At 42.3% G+C, this 18657-nt stretch overlaps 1 protein-coding gene across 7 annotated transcripts in view; it reads left to right on the plus strand.

Moving 5' to 3' along the window:
• The window catches only part of ARHGAP22 (Rho GTPase activating protein 22), a 166608-nt gene that overhangs the window by 98716 nt on the left and 49235 nt on the right, over nucleotides 1–18657 (plus strand). Inside the window, exon 1 of one of the 7 annotated variants that reach the window (XM_033001800.2) lies at nucleotides 7092–7327. The exons of the other annotated variants lie outside the window; for them this stretch is intronic. Within the exon in view, the coding sequence (XP_032857691.1) occupies nucleotides 7276–7327 (52 nt within the window). The 5' untranslated portion in view covers nucleotides 7092–7275. Of the gene's footprint in view, nucleotides 1–7091; nucleotides 7328–18657 lie in introns of those variants that run through there. 7 annotated transcript variants of the gene reach the window in all.

Raw genomic sequence — 18657 nt, forward strand, 5'->3', positions numbered from 1 at the left:
ATCTGGGGAAAGATATTGACTTAGGCTTCATGGGGAAAATCAGACAAAGAAATTCAAATTACTTTTCAGCAAAGCAACAACAACAAATTAATTCTAGGTCATCCCAAGACAGTTTGCTGACTTCTAGACCAAATGTTTTTAGTTTAATTTTATACATATTGCTTTTGTCTAAGCTTTTCTTTTGCTATAAATCAGCTTTTGGATGAAAAACATATTTATCAGGAAGAATGTTGAAATACTTTATGCAAAATGTAATATTTTGAGAGGTTTTAATTTAGGCCAATCCTATTTGCACTGAATTAAAAAACTGTGCCAGTCTCCTTGAAATACAGCTTCCATTTCTTCTGGCTGTGTTCTGTTGTGGAGATGATTTTGTGGGTAGCAATGTAGTTAAATTACTCTAGTTGCACCAATCTGAAGCCACATGCATGTTATACACTCTTCACTGGTCAAGGGTGAAAACAGATGGGCTCTCTGGTCAACAAGCTAACTGTCTTAGCAGGCAGTCTGCCAATGCAGTTAGGTATTGGTTACCTGTCTTCACATGAGGTTTTTGTTCAGTGTGAACTACAGTATGCATTACTGTAGCAGATCTGCAGCCTTGTTAGTCTAAGCTGAAGGTGTAGTAGAATGATGCTTCAGTCTGTGCACTGATATCCTTCTGGCATCACTGGAAAAGCTCCTAGTATAAATCTAGCCCAGGGACTCAGTTAACAAGCCTAAAGCTCTCAACTGTGGTTTTGAACAGGAAAGAAGTGGGGCCAGATCCTCAGCTGAGGATAAATTAGGTTTTGTTGACATCATTGGAACTGATCAGCTTCTACCTGCTGAGAATGTGGCACGGTGCCATGACTATTTCTCCTGCTGCCCCTTGAAATACAGGCAGGTTTTGTTTGATTGAATAGGCCTGTATTCTAGTTGGGACAATTCCTGTTGTAACTGCCAGTTCTGAAGAGAAGATGTTTACCTGCTGTCAGCTCTGATATTGAGAAAGGGAAAACTGAAAGTTAGCTGTCAAGTTGCTGCTCTGAGGAGGCATCATCCGAGCAGAAAGGGAACCTGGCCTGAGTGCAGGACTAAAGGGATGCAGGTCACAAGCAAGCAGCAGTGTAACCCTTAAAGAAGGCACATGCTTGGTTTAAGAGTCTCACAGAAACCTCTATTGTTTCTCTTTCATCACATTTTTGCATGAAAGAGAAGTTCTGTCTCAGTCTCTGCCCAGTGGAGGGATGTGAAAATAGAAATACTGAAGTATAGTACCTTGGTACCTCATCCTGAGTGTAGCCTAGAATTCACATTCCTTTTGAAGCCAGTGAATTGCCAAGGCAGATGTAATGTGCTTGAATGAGCTTAACAAGATGATCAGGACTCTGTTTACTAGTGTGGCTTGCTTAGAGCAGTGCTCCCAACATCCACGGAAACAGGAAGAAATTGTAACTAAAGGTGGCTTTGAAATTCAGTATGTGGCTAATTTCCATTTTACCATTTTATTCCTCTTTCCCCTTTCCCTTATAAAAGCCTGGGGAGATTTGCATGGTGAGACTGGCACCGCTGTGTTGCATTACATATGCTTGAGGGACTGTGGAGTGGCAATTGTGTAATGAGGATGAAAATCAGAGCTTATGCTGGGGAGAAACTTTTCCCTTAACTGATGCCTGGGGGCTTCCATCCTCTTGATTGCACCCATGGGGCACAGTTGTGACTGTTACTAGCAGTACTGGAGGAGAAGTGAGAGCCTGCATGATGCTTGAGGGGATTGTCTGGGGATTACACCCATTGGCTCTAGAGCCACAGGATAAGGTTAACCCACAGAAACTGTACTTCTGGCTTATGTTGCATATGCAGTCTTTCTGTTCAGCTCCTCCTTGTTTTCATTATCCTCTCTGGGCTGCAGAGTACAGGTGTCTGTGATAAACTTTTTTGTTAGTAGCGCTAGGAGCAAAATTGCACCTATTTCCTGTGCTGAGGATGTAAGCAAAAGCTCCTTACCCCTCTCATAACGCTTGCAGGTTTACAGAGATTTATTCTGTCCTAGTTTACCTACTGTATCACTAAAAGCCATGCTTTGCGCTCAGTTCCAGCAGTAAAAATGTGGAACTGAATCAGTTTGCTGTATCAGTATCTTTTAACTAAGCACTGTAGACTTACTGCTTTGTCCTGTTCAGCTTTATTAGTGCTATAGATATACTTCTGTCCTTATTTTGGTTTAGGTACCTACATAATTTAATTTCCAAAGTGAATTAAGAAAAAAGGGAACAAGGCTGTGGAGTTTCCCATTCAGAATACGTAAATCTGAATTAATATGCTGTGTGTAATTATAGATGTGTTTTCCCTTAAAAGCTTTAATTCTGAATATTATGATTATGTAAAACTTGCAACTTTCATTAATAAAAATCAAGTCTCTTACTGGTTGTGGGTTTAAAATAAAGATATCAAATAGGATCTGTGGAGGCTCAGAAATGAGAAGATAATAATGAAAGGTTCCCATTGGTTAGAAGACAGTCTCCTGATTTTTGTGGGCTGTCCTGAAATTTGGGAAGGCCTGGAGTGGCAATGATTCAGAAGCAAGATTGTGTGCAGGCTTGTTGACAAACAAAAGTCACTTATTTTAGAAAGAAGTCATTTAAAAATCTATTAAGATAGCTTTCTGGAAGCTATCAATGGACTTCATGCTATATTGTAATGTTCTGTATCAAGTGTTTTTTCAATACATCACCCCCTTCAGCTTAAGGAGTTTAGGAAGCCCTCATAAGCAGAATAAAGAAGGTCAGAGATGTACTAGGGAGACAGCATCTCTTCCCCTCCCACCCCCTGCCCTGTTAAACTAGAAAAAAATAGTAGGGGAAATTCTGTAGCCTTTATGCAGGGAAAGTCCCATCAGTTCCAGTAAGAGATGCAGCTCAGGGAGAAGTACAGGAGCGAGGCCAAGGTTTGCATTCTGGTTTTTAAGAAGTTAGTATCACATATTCGCAGACCAACACCATAGAGTGTTGCAAAGGTGGCCAGTGGAGCAGTCAAATGCCTCTAACTCAGTGGACTTTTAGCATTTAATTCCTGCAAACTCCAGTCTTCGTGTTTTGGAAATCTTTTCTTCATTGGAACATGTTTGCTTGAATGTGACGTTAAGAGTACAGCAAGCAGTGCTCAAATATACCCACAGTGTAGGTATAAATTAAACCCCATTCTTGCAGATGGGGGGGGGGGGGGACAGATCATGAAGGGTCTTAGTGTTCTGCAGATGAATCATACTTAACTCATCAGTGAATGTCTTAAGGAAGCCGTAGTATGTTAATGTTAACACTGCAAAAAAAGCTGTGAAGTTACAGGCAGTCATGCTAACTAGCTACAAGCATTTAAAAGCCCAGGTATGATCTCCTACTTGGCTATTCTGGCCATAATTAGTGATGACAAGTATGTTGGAAAAATAATTATTTTGCTTGCTTTGAAAGACAATTACTTGCTTGAGGCAAGTGAGGTGGTGGGATTTATGTGGCTAAAATAAGCATATGTGGATGGCATCTTCCCAGAAGAATATTGTAGCCACAGGATCTTTTAAATTGACCTGAGATTCCTTTGTTCTGCAGATACAATTTATGTATGTGGTCACAGTCTAAAATGACCCTCCTTGTTTTAGGGCAGGCTGAGTTTTAAAATGCTGAAAGGAAAAAAGGTTGTTTTTATCAGCTCAATCAGGAACAGATATAAGTCTCTCCCAGTCACTTTTTAAATGGGTACCTTGAGTGCATGCTCTTAGAAGTTGGGGGTATGGCAGCAGGCTGGGGTGAATATTACTACGGACATCTGGTATCCCTCCAGTGTCAGGTACACAGCACAGCAGCATTTGCCTGACATGTGGCCATGCCATCTTCTGATGGCCATCTGCCTGCTCATTTACTATGTTGGGCTGCAGAACCTTGGTCCCTTTCCGGACATGATGGTGGAGTCAGGGAGGGAGCACCTGCTCCTCCACACCTGCTGCTCTAGAGCATCATGTTACTGGGTGATGGAGGACAACTGCTCCACCTCTGCTCCTTCTCCTTCCCACCCAGTCACTGACATCCCCTGCATTCAAGGGCTATGAGAACTATGTAGTTAATCACATAAGCTGCGGTCAGGTGCTTTAACAATAAAGTAGACTCTCACTGCCTTATTCTCTGAGTTACTAACTTTGCTCAGGTGGGAAATAACATCAGAAAGTTCCCCAAGGCTATAATTCAGTTTAAAAATTCCAACATATGGCCATAACTAACGGCCTTTAATAGCAAGCAGCAGTTTTCATGACTGTTGTCAGTCACTCCACTGTTCCTCTAAGGTGGGGAAATCCTCTTGGGCCACAGGAGAGAGAAGGGGAACCAAAAAACTATATGCTGATAACTTAGGTACATTCAGACAAATCTCCCTCTTATTCCTTTTTTTAATCTTGTCGTGTTGGTACAGAAGTCATGATCCCTTTCTCCAATTCCTATCTGTAAGATGGGGAAGATTTTGATGACTTTCTTAGTAAAGCATTTTGAAACCCGATACTGAAACTTGTTACAGAAAATGCAGTATTAAGTCATAGGTGCTTTTCTCCACACTAGCCAGCCTGCTGCTAAGTGACCTGGGGTCTAAAGTTGGGGAAAGGAGGAGGATCAAAAGAGGAGGGACCCGATAACTATATATTAATGCTGTTTTGGAGTGATGATACATAACAAGAATATTTGTATTTCTTGCAGTCTTAGTTGTATCTAGTCCATTCTAAAAGCATTACTAAAGGAAGCAGACTGAAAGATGGGTGAATGATAACATATAAGGGTTTGGATCCAATTCAGTCTATTCTTGGTGTTTGCAGATTTTTGTCAGGCTAGAAATTTTCACCTTATCTCTGTCTGTTTGGAGAGCTGATTAAGGAAAGCTATGTCTGAGCAACAGAAAAATGCTAGAGGATGAAGAACAAACAGTTCCCCCATCATGAAGATACAAGGTCTTAGGGTTCCTCAAAGTAGGTTGTGGCAGTAGGAGGTGGGGAGTGGAAGCAAAAGAGCCTGTGTTTCATTGTCCTGAATGAGAGACACAAATGTTTGCATAAGTTCAAATTTCTCCCTGGAAATTGCAAGTCTACCAGGAGGGCAACCTCTGCTTTTAGTGAGTTGGAAATGAGGAAGAATATAGGGATGCTGGAGTTAAAAGCAGTAGGTTTTGTGCAAGGTCATTAAAGGTCCAGATTCTTAGGCAACTGGGAGGGATTGCTGCATTAATCTAAATCTGACTCTGTTAAACTGGCAGAGAAGGGAATTCCCTCATAGTACTGTGGTTTTAATGGGTATTTCTTTTTTTTTTTTTTTTTTTTTTTTGTTTTGTTTTGGTTGTGTTTTTTTGTGTTTTAGTTTTTTGTTTTGTTTTGGTTTTAATTTACTGTGAGCAAAAGAGCAGGCAGACTTTGGCAGAAACTCCAGCCTGGTGCGTCACTGGGGTGGATGGGGAGGGGCATGCCTGCTGGCAAAGAAGAAGCTGAAGAATAAAGGGGATCTTCCAAGGGCTGTTTGGGCATGACATCTTTTCCCATGTACCACACAATCATAGCAAGAGGAAGTGTCATGAAGTTCAGGGATGAACCCAGAGAGTTCATCCTGACTGCTGAGTTTCTCCTTCAAAATAACAAAATTTTACTGTATATCTTTGTTTGGGGTCTTCTGGAAGGAATTAGTATTGATGGAAAGTATGCACCCACCCTTCCCACACACCATCCCCCCCGCCCCCCAATATTTCCAGATATCTGTGGAAAGACTTGTGAGGTTATAAATTGTGTTAGATTTGGAAGAAAGTCTGAGCCACCTTTGATGACATGAGATTAGGATCAGGCATTGTTTCCAGATTAAATATGCTGTAGATAGGTTTTATTAGATCAGTTCCTTCCATACTCACACGTAGTGGTGTCCCCCCAGCCTTTGGGGGGGAGACATGTGCCAGTCTGATCATGGATGGAACAGATGCAGTAGGTACATGCACATTAATGCTTAGAAGATTTTTCTAGCTTCTGAAGCAGACCGTATGGGGCCATCTCTAAGGGCAAGGCAGTAACTAGCTTGGCCTCTCCATTCCAAGATCACATGAATTCCCCAGGTCCAACCCACAGCCTGCAGTCATTCACAGGTGGCAACTGCCTGTGTCACTGGCTCATAGGGACTCTTTTTCTCACCTATTTCCTTTATACTGTTCATCTGCTCCATATGTGCTTAAGTACTCTTTTGCTCAAATAGATTGACATAATTAAGTTAATCTGACCATAGCCTGAAGTTTTTTATGGAAAAATTATTTGTATGTCTGAAAGCTTGTCAGCTGATTTCCAAACTGTCTAATGAAAGAACAAAGACTTGGGGGGTTATTTTGGTATGGTGGTACACATACAGGAACAATGGCATCCTGTTGAGTATCACAGGAGTTATGAATTCTAAACTGTGATGAAGTTTTTCAGATTGTATGCTGAATGGATTTCTTCAAGCATGAGATAGATTTTCTTTCAAGGAAGAGATTTTTAGGTGGCCTTTGCCTCTAAAAGCAGCATGGCATTGTGAGGGAAAATAAACAGCTGTAATCATGGAGGGCAAAGCAGTGGAGTTAAGAGCTTGTTGTTCTCTTAGTACATACTGCCCAAGACCTTCAAAGATTTTTACAAATACAAACAGTGGCTGTATTGCCACCCCATTTGAAAGATAGGGAAACTGTGGTATAGGGTGGTGGGCAGACTGGAATCAAAACCTCTTGATTTCTTTAGCTGCTTAGCAAGACTTCCTTTTTCCCTGAAGTGTCTAAGAAGAAATAGAAGGGATAGCCCAGTGACGTGACATAGGAGTTTTATAGTGATACATTTTCCACTCTAGACAAGAATTGGTTAATAGAATCAGGTTTTTTACGTCATTCAAACCTGATGTGTTTTTTTTTCTTTCCTTCTGAACATATTGCTGGTTGCTGTAGCAGCTGAGTAATGCAGAAGTTCTGCCTGAAAAAAATGCTTCCTCCTTATATGATACTGTACATATTGTCATGGAAATTGTCCTCATTTCCCCCGAGCACACTTTAAATAACTCAAACAGCAGTGCTAATGAGCAGAAAGATATCTGCAATCCCCACTGTGCAACTTGACATACTTTATCCCACTCTGAATTCCCTTTGCTCATCACTGAGCATTTTAAAGATCTGGTATAATAATCCGTTTTCTCTCTTTGGTCCAGTCATTTTTCTCTTAGCACTTGGTAATAAAAGGTCAGCTTTGGCTGAAACCATAGTGTTGTAGCCATGCCATTTTTTACTGCCAAATATCTTAAGAAAAACAAGTGTCTCCGAAAGGGTAAGTCATGATATTTTTGGTGTGTTTAGTGTTGTCTGTTTTGCTTTAAATCACACTAAAGGATTTATTTTGAATTAACAAGCAGTGGGAATGGATCTATTCATACTGCCAGTCGGTTAGCACAGGGGGTTTTATTATGCTATGTGCATTTTTGGTTCAAGATATAGTGTATGTTATCTTGCATTTTGCATTCAGTAAAGCTGACTGAGTAGACTGTTTAATCCTTTGAACATGGAGCATATGTTTTGCACAGGGATGGAATCCCTAATGCAGAACAAAACAGCAACAGAATGCTTGTGTATATTTGTTTTTCCAGATAACTTTATGCAGGCAGCTGAGTAATGCTCTAGTATTTTTGTTTCTTTTGTCCAAAAGGAGCATTTAAAAGAAAATCTGCATTGAAATAATAAATTAAAATAAATAATACCAAATGAAGGAAAAGCCAATTTCCTCTTAGCATCCTTCCTATGTATGGCTGAGTTCATGATTCCACACAGATTTTCAGATCACTATTGTGAGTTTCATTTTGAGAATGGTTGTGTGGGCTTTTCCAGGAAACGTGATTGATCTACCTCCAGGTAGATATAAAACTCTACATGAGAGCAGTTTGCCTCTAGCATTATAAAAATTGACAACATAATAAACTCCTAATAGTGAAATACATTGCTTGTCTTTTTCTTGTTTCATTGCATGTGTCTCTACTGTGACATTTGTTATCTAGCCAGCAGTCCAGATGTGGGTTTTTCATAAAAGCAAACAGCAGTGATTTCTTGTAGCTGGGGCATGCATCGATTCCAGGGGATCTGAGGAATCTGACTTGCTTACCTGGCTAAGCATCTTTTTATATATGTATTTATTTAATGTATGCATTTCCCTAATTCCTTGTTTGATATAAGTTCTTTCTAAGACATATTGAGAAGGTGGCATTGTATAGGTTTCCAACACAAGTTTAAAGAAAAGGTTCCGATGAAGTGCAAATTTGCTTGCTTTAACCTACCTTTCTGTTTCCTACTGGGTTCCCATTTTAAAAGGAGATTGCACAAGAACTGGCTGTTAGGAAGAGAGAATTGAGTTAAGCTGCTACTGGTACCAATTTTTTGGTATTCTGTTGAGCAAAATGTGTGCACACATACACAGATTTACACAATCATTCAGGAGTTCTTAAGGGATAAAATCATATTGGCAAAGTTTTTATTGAAGGAGAAAAGATTATGATTGAATTATTAATTTGCTTTTGCCAAGTTCTTTTTTAGAGTTTTGCTGTGTGTGTGTACGTATATATGTCATTTTTCAAGGGGGACATAAGACAGTTTTTTGCTCCCTCTTTTTGCTCATCTGCTGAGGGCACTCAGCTGACCAGTGCTTCTTTCCCTTATAGCATGTGCCACAATAGGAGTGTCTCTCTAGACAGGCACTGAGGAAAGGTGCCTGCCCTACCTGTGTCTGCAGAAGGCATTGAAGGAAAGGGCTTATGATACAGCCAGGAAAGGTAAGGCTATTCTGACAGGTGCACCTGAAGATAAACTTGCCCAGCCCTGGTGCCTGCTATTGAGAGCAGGGTGTGTGCATCCTGCTGAATACCTGCCTGTTTGCTGTGAGATGTTCCCTGTCCCTCTGTGGTAAGAAGCTGTGATTTATTACATGCACAGCAGTCCCTTTAGGCTTGGAGCCTGGCTTTAGACATCCAGCACGAGTCACTGTGACCCTCTAAAGGTTACAGTTTGAAATCAGGGAGCAGTCACTTACTGCTCAGTCCTTTGCCTAGTCAGCTGATCCTTGTTGCTGCCTTGTTATGATTTGAGATTCCCACCTGTGGGACAGATGTTGTGGTGGCATGGGGAAGGGCTAAGCCTCCAGAAGCAGCAGGCAGAGGGTAGGAGCTGTGGCTGTAGGTCTAGACTTGGTGGTGCTGCATCTGTTGAGACCCACCACTGGTCCCACAGTGCGGTGGCTGTGATTTGCCTAGCTCTAGAGCCAGCCTTGCAAGACAGTTTTACATGCATAGGAAGGCAGTGAGAAACAGGGAGCAGTAGCTTGGTTCCCACCCTAAGCAAGCAAGAGGGGACTATGAAGTGACTGTTTTTAAACCAGAATTAATATGGGCATAATCCAGGCCTTTAAGAGATGACGGAGGAAAGCTCAGCGAACAGCAACCAGTCATATTCTTAGTGAGTCACTATCAATGTGAAAATTTTCAGCTCACTGAACACCCCAAATAACTTTTCCCTCAAAGCATCTTGGCACACCAAAGAGGGTAGAGGGTGTTGCCTCCCTGAGCCTGCTTCTGACAAAATACTGTCAGATCTGTGAAATCCATCTAGCTGTCCAAAATACCTTCTGGTCCAGGCACGCTGGCAGGGTAGGGATCCTGCTTCCTTCTGATGCCTATTCTGCTTTGTGCTAACCTTTCTTCTCTTGCTTCCAGGCCAGTCTGGGAAGGGAAGTGCCAAAGCATGAATGGAGAACCTATGTGTCTGAGTGGGGATTGCCAAGGTAGCTGGGCATCTCCATGAGCTGTTTAACATCAATCTATCACTAATCTTGCTTTGAAGAGGCTGGACTCCTACCAGTTTTTGAGCTGCTTTCCATCCAGTTACTCGAGACAATCCCTTCTAGCTCCCTTCCAGAAAGCACTTCATTTGCAGAGGTTTTTACTGTGATCTGAGAAAGGAGATCCTTCCCAGTAAGTAAACATGGTCATTAAAAGGCATTAAATGCTTACAGAGTGCCAATATGCATAGCATCAAAAATGCAGTTGCATAAAAACTATAGTGGCCACAGGCTCCAATACGTCTGTCCTTGCTGTTCCCCATGTCTCTGAACAGGGAAGGAGCAAGCCAGCAAAGTCAATGAGGTTTGTATATGATCTGTTTCCCACAGGTTCAGATGACCTAGGGACAGGAGCTGGTCTGTGGACAAGTTCACAGCCAGAAATATCAGTCACATGGAAAAGAAAAGCCCCAGATAAACACTCCTGATTCACCCTTGAGAGGGAACTTGCCAGATTAATACAGGAAGGGGCCAGCAGAGCTGGGAAACTGGGACTTAATTCTTCGAAGTCTTAGAGCCTGAAATCCCAGGCAGTGCAGGTTTTTGCCTCTTAGCTCTTTGGACAATGTTTGCACCAATTCATAGATGAAGCCTGTTTCTCCCCAAGTGAGCTTTATTCTCACTGTGGTCCATTTTATCTTCTCACCAATATTCCAGGCCAGGCTACACTGTGGTTTAGCTTTATTCTCTATTTGTTTTTGTGGGGGTTGAAAGAGCTTCCAGACGCCCCTGAAATGAAACAGCCAAGCTGTCGTGGTTTGAGCCCAGAGGGCAACTGAGCACCATGCAGCTGTTCACTCACCCCTTCCCCCCCAGCACTGGGAAGGAGAAAATTAAGTAAAAGGCTTCAGAATTGAGATAAGGGCAGGGAGGGATGGCTCACCCATTATGGTCACAGGCAAAAGACAGACTAGTTAGGGGAAGAAAGAAAGAACACTTTAATTCAAACAGTAACAAAACCAACACTTAACAGGCAAGGTGGGGCAGTGAGAAGGACCACCACATCCCAAAACCATCTGCCCCCACCCCTCCTTTCTTCCTGGGTTCAGCTCTGCTCCTGATCTCTCTAAATCCTCCTCCCCAGCAGTGTAGGGACAGGGGATGGAGGTTATAGTCAGTTCACCGCTCCATCCTTTCTCAGGAGTTGGCGTGAACACTGCACATTCTTTCCCTGTTCCACGTGGTTCCCCTCTCAAAGGAGACAGTCCTCCATGAACCTTCTCTGGCGTGAGTCCTTCCCATAGGTTGCAGCTGTTGCCATGTTGCACTGGCATGGGTCACCCCCGCATGTTGCAGTCCTCCCAGCACTGAAGTACAACAGCGAGTGTCACTTCTCTCCTCAGATCCCTGGCCTCCTTTAAGCATAGTTGCCTGTCCTGGTGTGGGCTCCTCCACAGGCTTCAGGTCAGCCTCTGCTCCACCATAGACCTCCATGGGTGGCAGGGGTGCTGGCCCTGCCATCTCACCATGGGATACAAGGGTGCTTTCTGCTGCGGCGCGTCTCTCCCCCTTCTTCCATCTTTCCTTCCACTGACCTTGGTATTCACATAGCTGTCTTCCTTGCAACTCCTCCTCACAAGTCCCAAACCCTTCTCAAGTTTCCCTTCTTAAATATACTATCATAGAGGCGCAACCACTGTCACCAATTGGCTCAGTCCTGGGCAGAGTCAGGTCTCACTTGGAGCTGGGGGTGCTTTTGAGAAGCTTCTCACAGGGGGCCACTGCTGTAGCCCCCATCCCCTGCTACCAAAACCCCAACACTCAAACCCAGCACACAAGCCAAAGTACAGTGTTGTCTCTTGCTGTGCATCCTTTGCTTTGGAGACTGTTGTGCTTATGGAGATATCCTACAAGTTTCATTTGGTGATGTATCCTTAGGCTACCATTACCCTCTGGTAAAACCTACAGCAATGACAGATTCTGGAAAGATACAAGTAAGGGCTCCTTTATTACTTCTATTAGTTTTAAGCACCATCAAACTCCTATCACACACACACACACACCTTAAATAGGGCATCAGAACAATGAAGAACATTTATCAGCCTCTTGTTGTTAAAATCTACTGTTCTCTCATATGCCTTCATACAATAAAATTTCTGTTTTCCTTTGGCCATTCACTGAACACTGGCTCAACACTACTCAAAACTGGGCTATCAAATGTCATACAGTCAGAATTGTCTCTGACCTGGCAAGTTACTATTGATTTTTCACCTGCCCCTTGATTTGTAGTGGGAAAAAAAAAAAAAAAAAGTTTCAGCTTCAGCAAAGTCTTTTCCTCTTTAATTCAAAAAAATTAGTAATGAATGTTTTATTGCCAAGTGGTCCTTATTTTGCTGCAGCTGTAGATTTACAGGACTTCAAAGCTGGATGATTAAGGCATAGTTTTAGTTTGTAACTAGGCAAGCCAAACAGTCTCAACTTCAAAGAGGGGGGGATGTTCTTTAATGTTGTGGGCTTGTTCTTTGTGTTCAGCAAACAGAGCTGCCAGGGAAAATGCCATGTGCAGCAGACAAGTGATGTGGCTGCCATTCCTGGAAGGGTGTTTGTTAGCTGCTGCCTGAGAAAAGCAGACCACACCCAGCAACCTCAGGATAATTGATGGTTGCCAGTTAGGTCATTTTTGTGTGATCTTGACTTATGAGACTCTTAGTGTCTGCTTCTAGTATGCTCAGAGCTTCTGTCTCTGTGGATGTCCAGGGGTGGCCATGCTAAAGACAGGATTTGGGCCTGAACTCTGTTGCCTCTGACTACATTCTATCTGTGCCTGATTGTTTTTCTCCTCTGATGTGCCCACATTAAGGAAGTTGAGAGAGGCTATCTTGGTGAAAGGAAGTGTTCAATCCATCCAGAACCGTGGCTTGAGGGAATAAGGGCCAGGACTGGAGATGAGGATGCTCTGCATCTGTAACACTTGTGTTGAAAAGGGGTCATCATGATTTTGCTCTTAAGATAATACTCTGTCTAGTCAACCATACTTCACCAGTTCAATCTAGCAGGGAGAGAAGAGGAGCTAGATAGCTCCATCACCAGATGGACCTAGGAATTGTGGTGTTGTGTGGCTTTACTTCTAAATCTGAAGCCCAGGCAGTGTGACTTGATGGTTTGTGTTTTGCACTCCTTATCCATGTATCTGCTGGATGCTTTGGTACTGAAAACAGAACAGAAGCTTCATGATGAGGCAGAAAAGGGGTCTGGATAACTATGTTACCTCTTGAACCCATGAGAGTGTTATTTTCTAGGGCTATTTCCTTGACTAGAAATCAGTCTTAAAAAACTATACAAATTAATTCATTCCGTAGGTTTGGGATGCAGCAAGGTGCAAACGTGGTGAATTATCTGGGATAAAAGCAAGGCATTTGGGTAGAGGATGAGCCTGCAGGCAGTCCAGATGCTTGCTGCACACTCTGCCACTTTGAGTGGTTGGACACTCCAGGAAACAGTGTGCTGGACTCCCTGGGCCTGGAGATATAAAAGGAGCTGGCAGGACACCACAGAGACACGTCTGTTATTCACCAAATGACTTCCAGATCCATGTGGTTCTGGTGCAAATATCCCCCACTGATACTAAGATCTGAGTGGAACTGGGGCTTTATCCAAACAGTATCTAAGCTTTTGTGGGATCCAGACCACTTTCTCCATAGGGCTCTGGGATTCAGCAGCCAGAGACACCAGCGCTGCCAAGAACCATAGTGCTTGAGAAGCATAGTTGGCCAACACAACTGCTGTGCCTCTCAATGAGCTGTGCATGTGCTGCTGAGAGACTGGTGACTTCAACTAACCGGTTAAAGCTCTCCAAATAGAGGTGGTGACAGGCAACTTTTGGGGCTGCCGAGCGAAGGAACAGCTTTGTGAGACACAATACACTCCTAATTTCTAATGTGGCTTTCCCATTTTGAGAGCACTGCTTTGGTGAGAAAGTGGCCTGCTTTCCATCCTGTGCTGGAGGAACAATCTTCATGCTGTTCAGCTTGTTCTCTCTCATTCTTTGCTTTCTAGGGCTGGCACTGCCTTTGCAGTTGCACACAACTGACCTTCCAAACAGTATTCCTTGCTTTATGAGAATCAATGCTTGATAAATCCAGGGTGCCTGGATGTGTCAGTTTTGGTTTTCATTCCTGGATCTGCTAGTCACTAGCCGATTTCATACTGGAAATCATTTAGTGTCTCTGTATCTCAGTTCTCCACTGGTATGTAGGAATTTCTCACTGTGGAATTTGAAGGCTGCTTTCCCACCCTCACCCCCCCCACCCCCCTCCCCGCCTTAAATACAGAGAAGGCATTTCCCCACTGATGCACAATAGAACCTTGGAAGGTAATTTTAACCTCCCTGTGCCTGTTCTATGTGACAAGCACATTCCAGCAATGGAACATCTGTTTTGATTTCTTTTTATTTGTTTGTTAATTGCTAAAGCATACACTGCAGTCATTTCCATGGGCACATACTTGCCATAATATTGAAGTTATTGTGGTGTGAACATTCCTTATCTGAAAAAGGCAATCCGAGCTGTGTTGGACATTTTTAATTAGACAGAGAAGTAACAGAACTGGACTGGATGAAGCTGGTCTTTTGGTAAGGAGTATGGTATGATATGCTTTTTTTTTACTGTCTGCTTCCTTCTGGGAATCAGCCTTCACTCATATTTAGACTCTAACATGGACAGGATTAGAATATCTGCAAACAGGAACATTTAAGGCTTACAAATGTTTGACTATGCATTTGCATATATGCTTACTCCTTATGATCATTTTTGTGTAATTCTTTTGTGCCTGAGTACCCAGATCACCTAACTTAAATAAGGCGAGAGAATTATTAAATCTCCTCTCTGGAAGGCTGGAGGAGCTGTGTCTGTTTGGCAAGTGCTTGCAGGTTTGCTTCAGGGAGTATAGATTGAGCTCTCTCTTAATGAGAGGTAACTGGCAGAGATCAGACTTTCAAGGCAATAGTTTACTGCTGTCTTGGGTTCTTGCTTTCACACTGTGGACTGTTTAAATAAAGATAATGGTAATAGCTAACCTTCAGTGTCTTTAGTGCTAGGAGAGTAAAACTGGCAGAGTTACAAGCCATGCAAGCTTATAGCTCTGTTACTTTTTTCCCTCATTTTAGATTTGTATGCCGTTTTAGGGACTTTCAAACTCACCTGATTGCTGTCAATAAAAATTGGGGAGGGGAGGAGGAGGCAGCACTTGCCATGCTCCCCTGATTCCCTCTGTTACCTCACTGTGGCTCAGACAAATCATAAAGCCATCAGTGATTTTTTTTATCCAGCCTTGTCAGACCATTAATCCAAATGGTTCTTCTGTTTCCAAACCTTGTCCTCCCTACCTCCTTGCGTACCAGTTTCACTGCAGATACATAATTAATTATCTGGAAAGTCACTGTTTTAATGTAATATTAAACAGGCAGCAGCTCAGCAGGTGTCCCCAAGGTAAGGAAGGCAGCATGCTGCTGGCAGCAGCTGCTGGCTTCAGGCTTATCAAGATTGCTTTGTTTTGAAATAGAAGCTGGAAGGCTTTTTAATATAGCATGTCATTGGCTGAGAAGAGCCTGGTTTCTGGCTGTTATCCTGCCTTTGACTGCAAAGAGAAAAATTCTTATAACACATGCTGCCTGTGATGGCTGCATGGCTGCATACAGTTCTGAACTCTCAAGAAAGGAGCAGGGTGGAGGCTCACAAGGCAGATACGTGCCTTATTTCCTGCCCTTATTTTTCTTAGTAGACCAACTGGGCTCAGTGTATCTGTAGAGCAGGCCCATTGATGTTAGCATTGTCAGAATGGGCTTTCTGCTTCTATAAGCATAAAAATACCCAAATATGTTCCTTATAGAGAGCATTGCAAGCAATGAGGCTGATATTCCACCAGTCTCACCCAAGTCCTAGTTCTCAGTGGCCTAAATCTGCATAATTAGATCTAATTTATATAGTTAATGTCACTTTGGCAAAACAGCTAAACAGGCAAACCTGGCATTTCAGTTTGAGTAGTATATCACAACATGCATTGAGTAAGGCTTTCTTGTTCCTTCAGATAAGAACTTTATCTTCTGTATTTGAACATCATAAAACCTGATGTCTGGGTTTCCCCAAAGTAGTGGGTCCTAAACTGGCACATGTAAATTGCATGTTGTAAACCTGCTTCATCCCTTTTCCTGGCACTTGATTCTAAGCTGAGGGAAAGTGGAGATTTTTCATAAGGTAACATTTATTGCTCTAGTGATAACTGGAGTGTAGTTGCAGAGTTTGGCTAGCCAGGGTGAACATCCATGCCACAAATACAGTCTCACACCAGGAGAAAGTGGCACTATCACACTTGGTTGCTGTATGTACCTGTGTGAGACTTAAGGACTTTTCGGGCACATTTCTGTGAGTTATAATGCCTCCTGAGCATTTGCCTCTTTTCTGTGCTCTTTTGTGGAAATTTTTTTGGCTTGCCTTGTTAGTGAAGAGACTCTATCTTGCTATGACTGTGATCTAGCTTTGGTCAGCAGCCTTTGCTTGAAGTATGACAAAGACTTGTAAACTATCAAAGAACATAAGATGGTTTGGAGGGCCTTCTGGTAGCATAGCCCTTAGTAGGTGACAATGTGCTTTGCTAAGAGACTGTGCATGCTGGCATAGTGGAGAAGAGATCCACATTTTCAAATACAAGGATTTCCCTTCTGCCAGCTAACCTTTCTGGAGGAAGAATACCAGGACAGAGTACTTAGACTTTAGTGACATGCAGATCTAGGAAGACTAGCAGAAGTTCAAGGATTTCTACAGGAAGGAGGTCACTTTACTGGAGTTTGCCTCAGTCCATGACTACCAAGATGTACAGACAAGAAAGGTTGTACCAGCTCAGAAGCAGATTGCTGTTGTCTGAAGGAGCTGGACACCAACAGGTCAGTGACTGGTTGCTTTGCTGCTGGTGAGCTTTCTGTTCTGTAAGATTGGGAGCTTGCAAGGCAATGCTTGAGGCAGTTCTGATGTGTGTGATGAAAACTGTGAGTAGTCCCAAACTATAAATGTGCTTCTACAAGCAGTCATCCTGAACTGTGCTGTGACCTCTAATGATATGCACCTGAGCTTTATTGTCTGCCTCTACAATGTAAAGGTGACTATCTTAGCGTTCAGAATACACATTACCTATGTGCAGGTCTTTGGCCTATCGTGGAGGAGACTTACAAACATCAAGATGGGGCGCAACAGAAGGATACATGTGTTCAGTATGCTATCATGACAGTGAATGCGGCAGACAGGGCTTCTACTGGGAAATGCATTGAGTCTTAGAAAAAAGCATTATGTGCAACACTCTCTTGAATTTCAGCGGGAACAAGTCCACTAACTTAAGACATCTCTAGGGATGAGTTGTTCTTTACCAATCAGGCTCTTTTCATTTCTTGTTTAAATCTGATCTAAATCAGCATGTTTTTGAAAAGCAAGGTTACATCTGCTAATGATTAACACCTTCAAAGGAACTTTTATGGACATTTTGTTAACATTTTTAACTGGGAAGAATTTTCCCATTGCCAGTGGATGGAGAGAATTAGAATTGACTTTTTTAAAACATTGTCCTGCTAGTTGTTCACTGACAGTTGTCCTACAACACAAAGAATTGAGGCCCCTGCTTTTTGCATTGTCACAACCACCTTAGCCATCAACATTTGTGTTCTGAGTGGCTGCAGTGCCAAGTATGAACTTTCCTTTTTGTCAGAGAGCACAGTTGCCGCAGTGAAGAGTGCTGTGTTACACAGTCATGTTTAGAAGATTCATTTGTTACCCAATGTGTAGCCAGATACAGGAGGAGACTGCTATAAAACTGCCATTCTGTGCAAACTATAACAAGACTATGGACTTGGATCAGAATATCCCTGAGCTCTTAAGTTTGGATTTAGATCAGTAGTATTTCCATCTACATTGTCTCCTCATTAATATTGGCAAGGGTTTTTTCCAAATTTGCCAACATTTTGCCAAAGGTCTACAGTATATATTATTTTTGCATTTCAATCCGTTTTTCGCATTAGTGCAACAAATAGCTTCATTTTTGTGAAAACAAAGTCTGCAGCTGTTGAGTCCTTAATGATAGTCCATTTATTTGCTGCTGCCAAAACTGTACTTGTAAAGCTCCAGTCAATTCACTGAAGAAAATAATAACGTTCATAATTGGTTGGCTTGAATTTCTGCAGAACTCTGTATTCAGTCTGCAAAGAATCAGAGTCTTTACAGACTCAGTTAAAAGCTCTGATGTCTACAGCCTAGGCTGTAGTAGCTGATGGCTTCACTTCCATTCTCCTTAGTTCAAAGTGCAGAGCATTGGCTAAGATGGGAGACATGCGGTCCTTTAAAAATACAGTGAGGATGTCTTTGGTTTCATGGTGGACTAGGTGCAGGGGAAAGAAAAAATAGGCTTATGAGAGGCAAAAAGGAGGAGAAGGTAATTGTAGAGAGACTTATTTAGAAGGTATGAGAACCACTTCATTCCTATCGCTGAGCAGACCTGGAACATGTGAGCACAACAGATCCAGAAGAATGCAGAAGTTGCGTATTATCTCTCCAATATAAAAGTATTAAAGAAAAATAGATGAGACTTTGCCATTCTGATGTTGTGGTAAGTAATTTCTTGTCAGGATTTAAAATTTCCCTCAACTCTTCTCTTCAATGCTAAAGATTTGAAGAAATTTATGAGAATTAGAAAATTGCTTGTGGTTGCATGGTAATGCATAAAAATTATCCAGTCATTTTCATTCAGATATTTTGAAGCACAAAGTATCATCATCTTTGGTCAGGAAGGAATTTCCTCCCTTA

The sequence above is a fragment of the Tyto alba genome, unplaced genomic scaffold (assembly GCF_018691265.1).
Source record: "Tyto alba isolate M040663 unplaced genomic scaffold, T.alba_DEE_v4.0 Super-Scaffold_1, whole genome shotgun sequence".
NCBI classification, from domain to species: domain Eukaryota; kingdom Metazoa; phylum Chordata; class Aves; order Strigiformes; family Tytonidae; genus Tyto; species Tyto alba.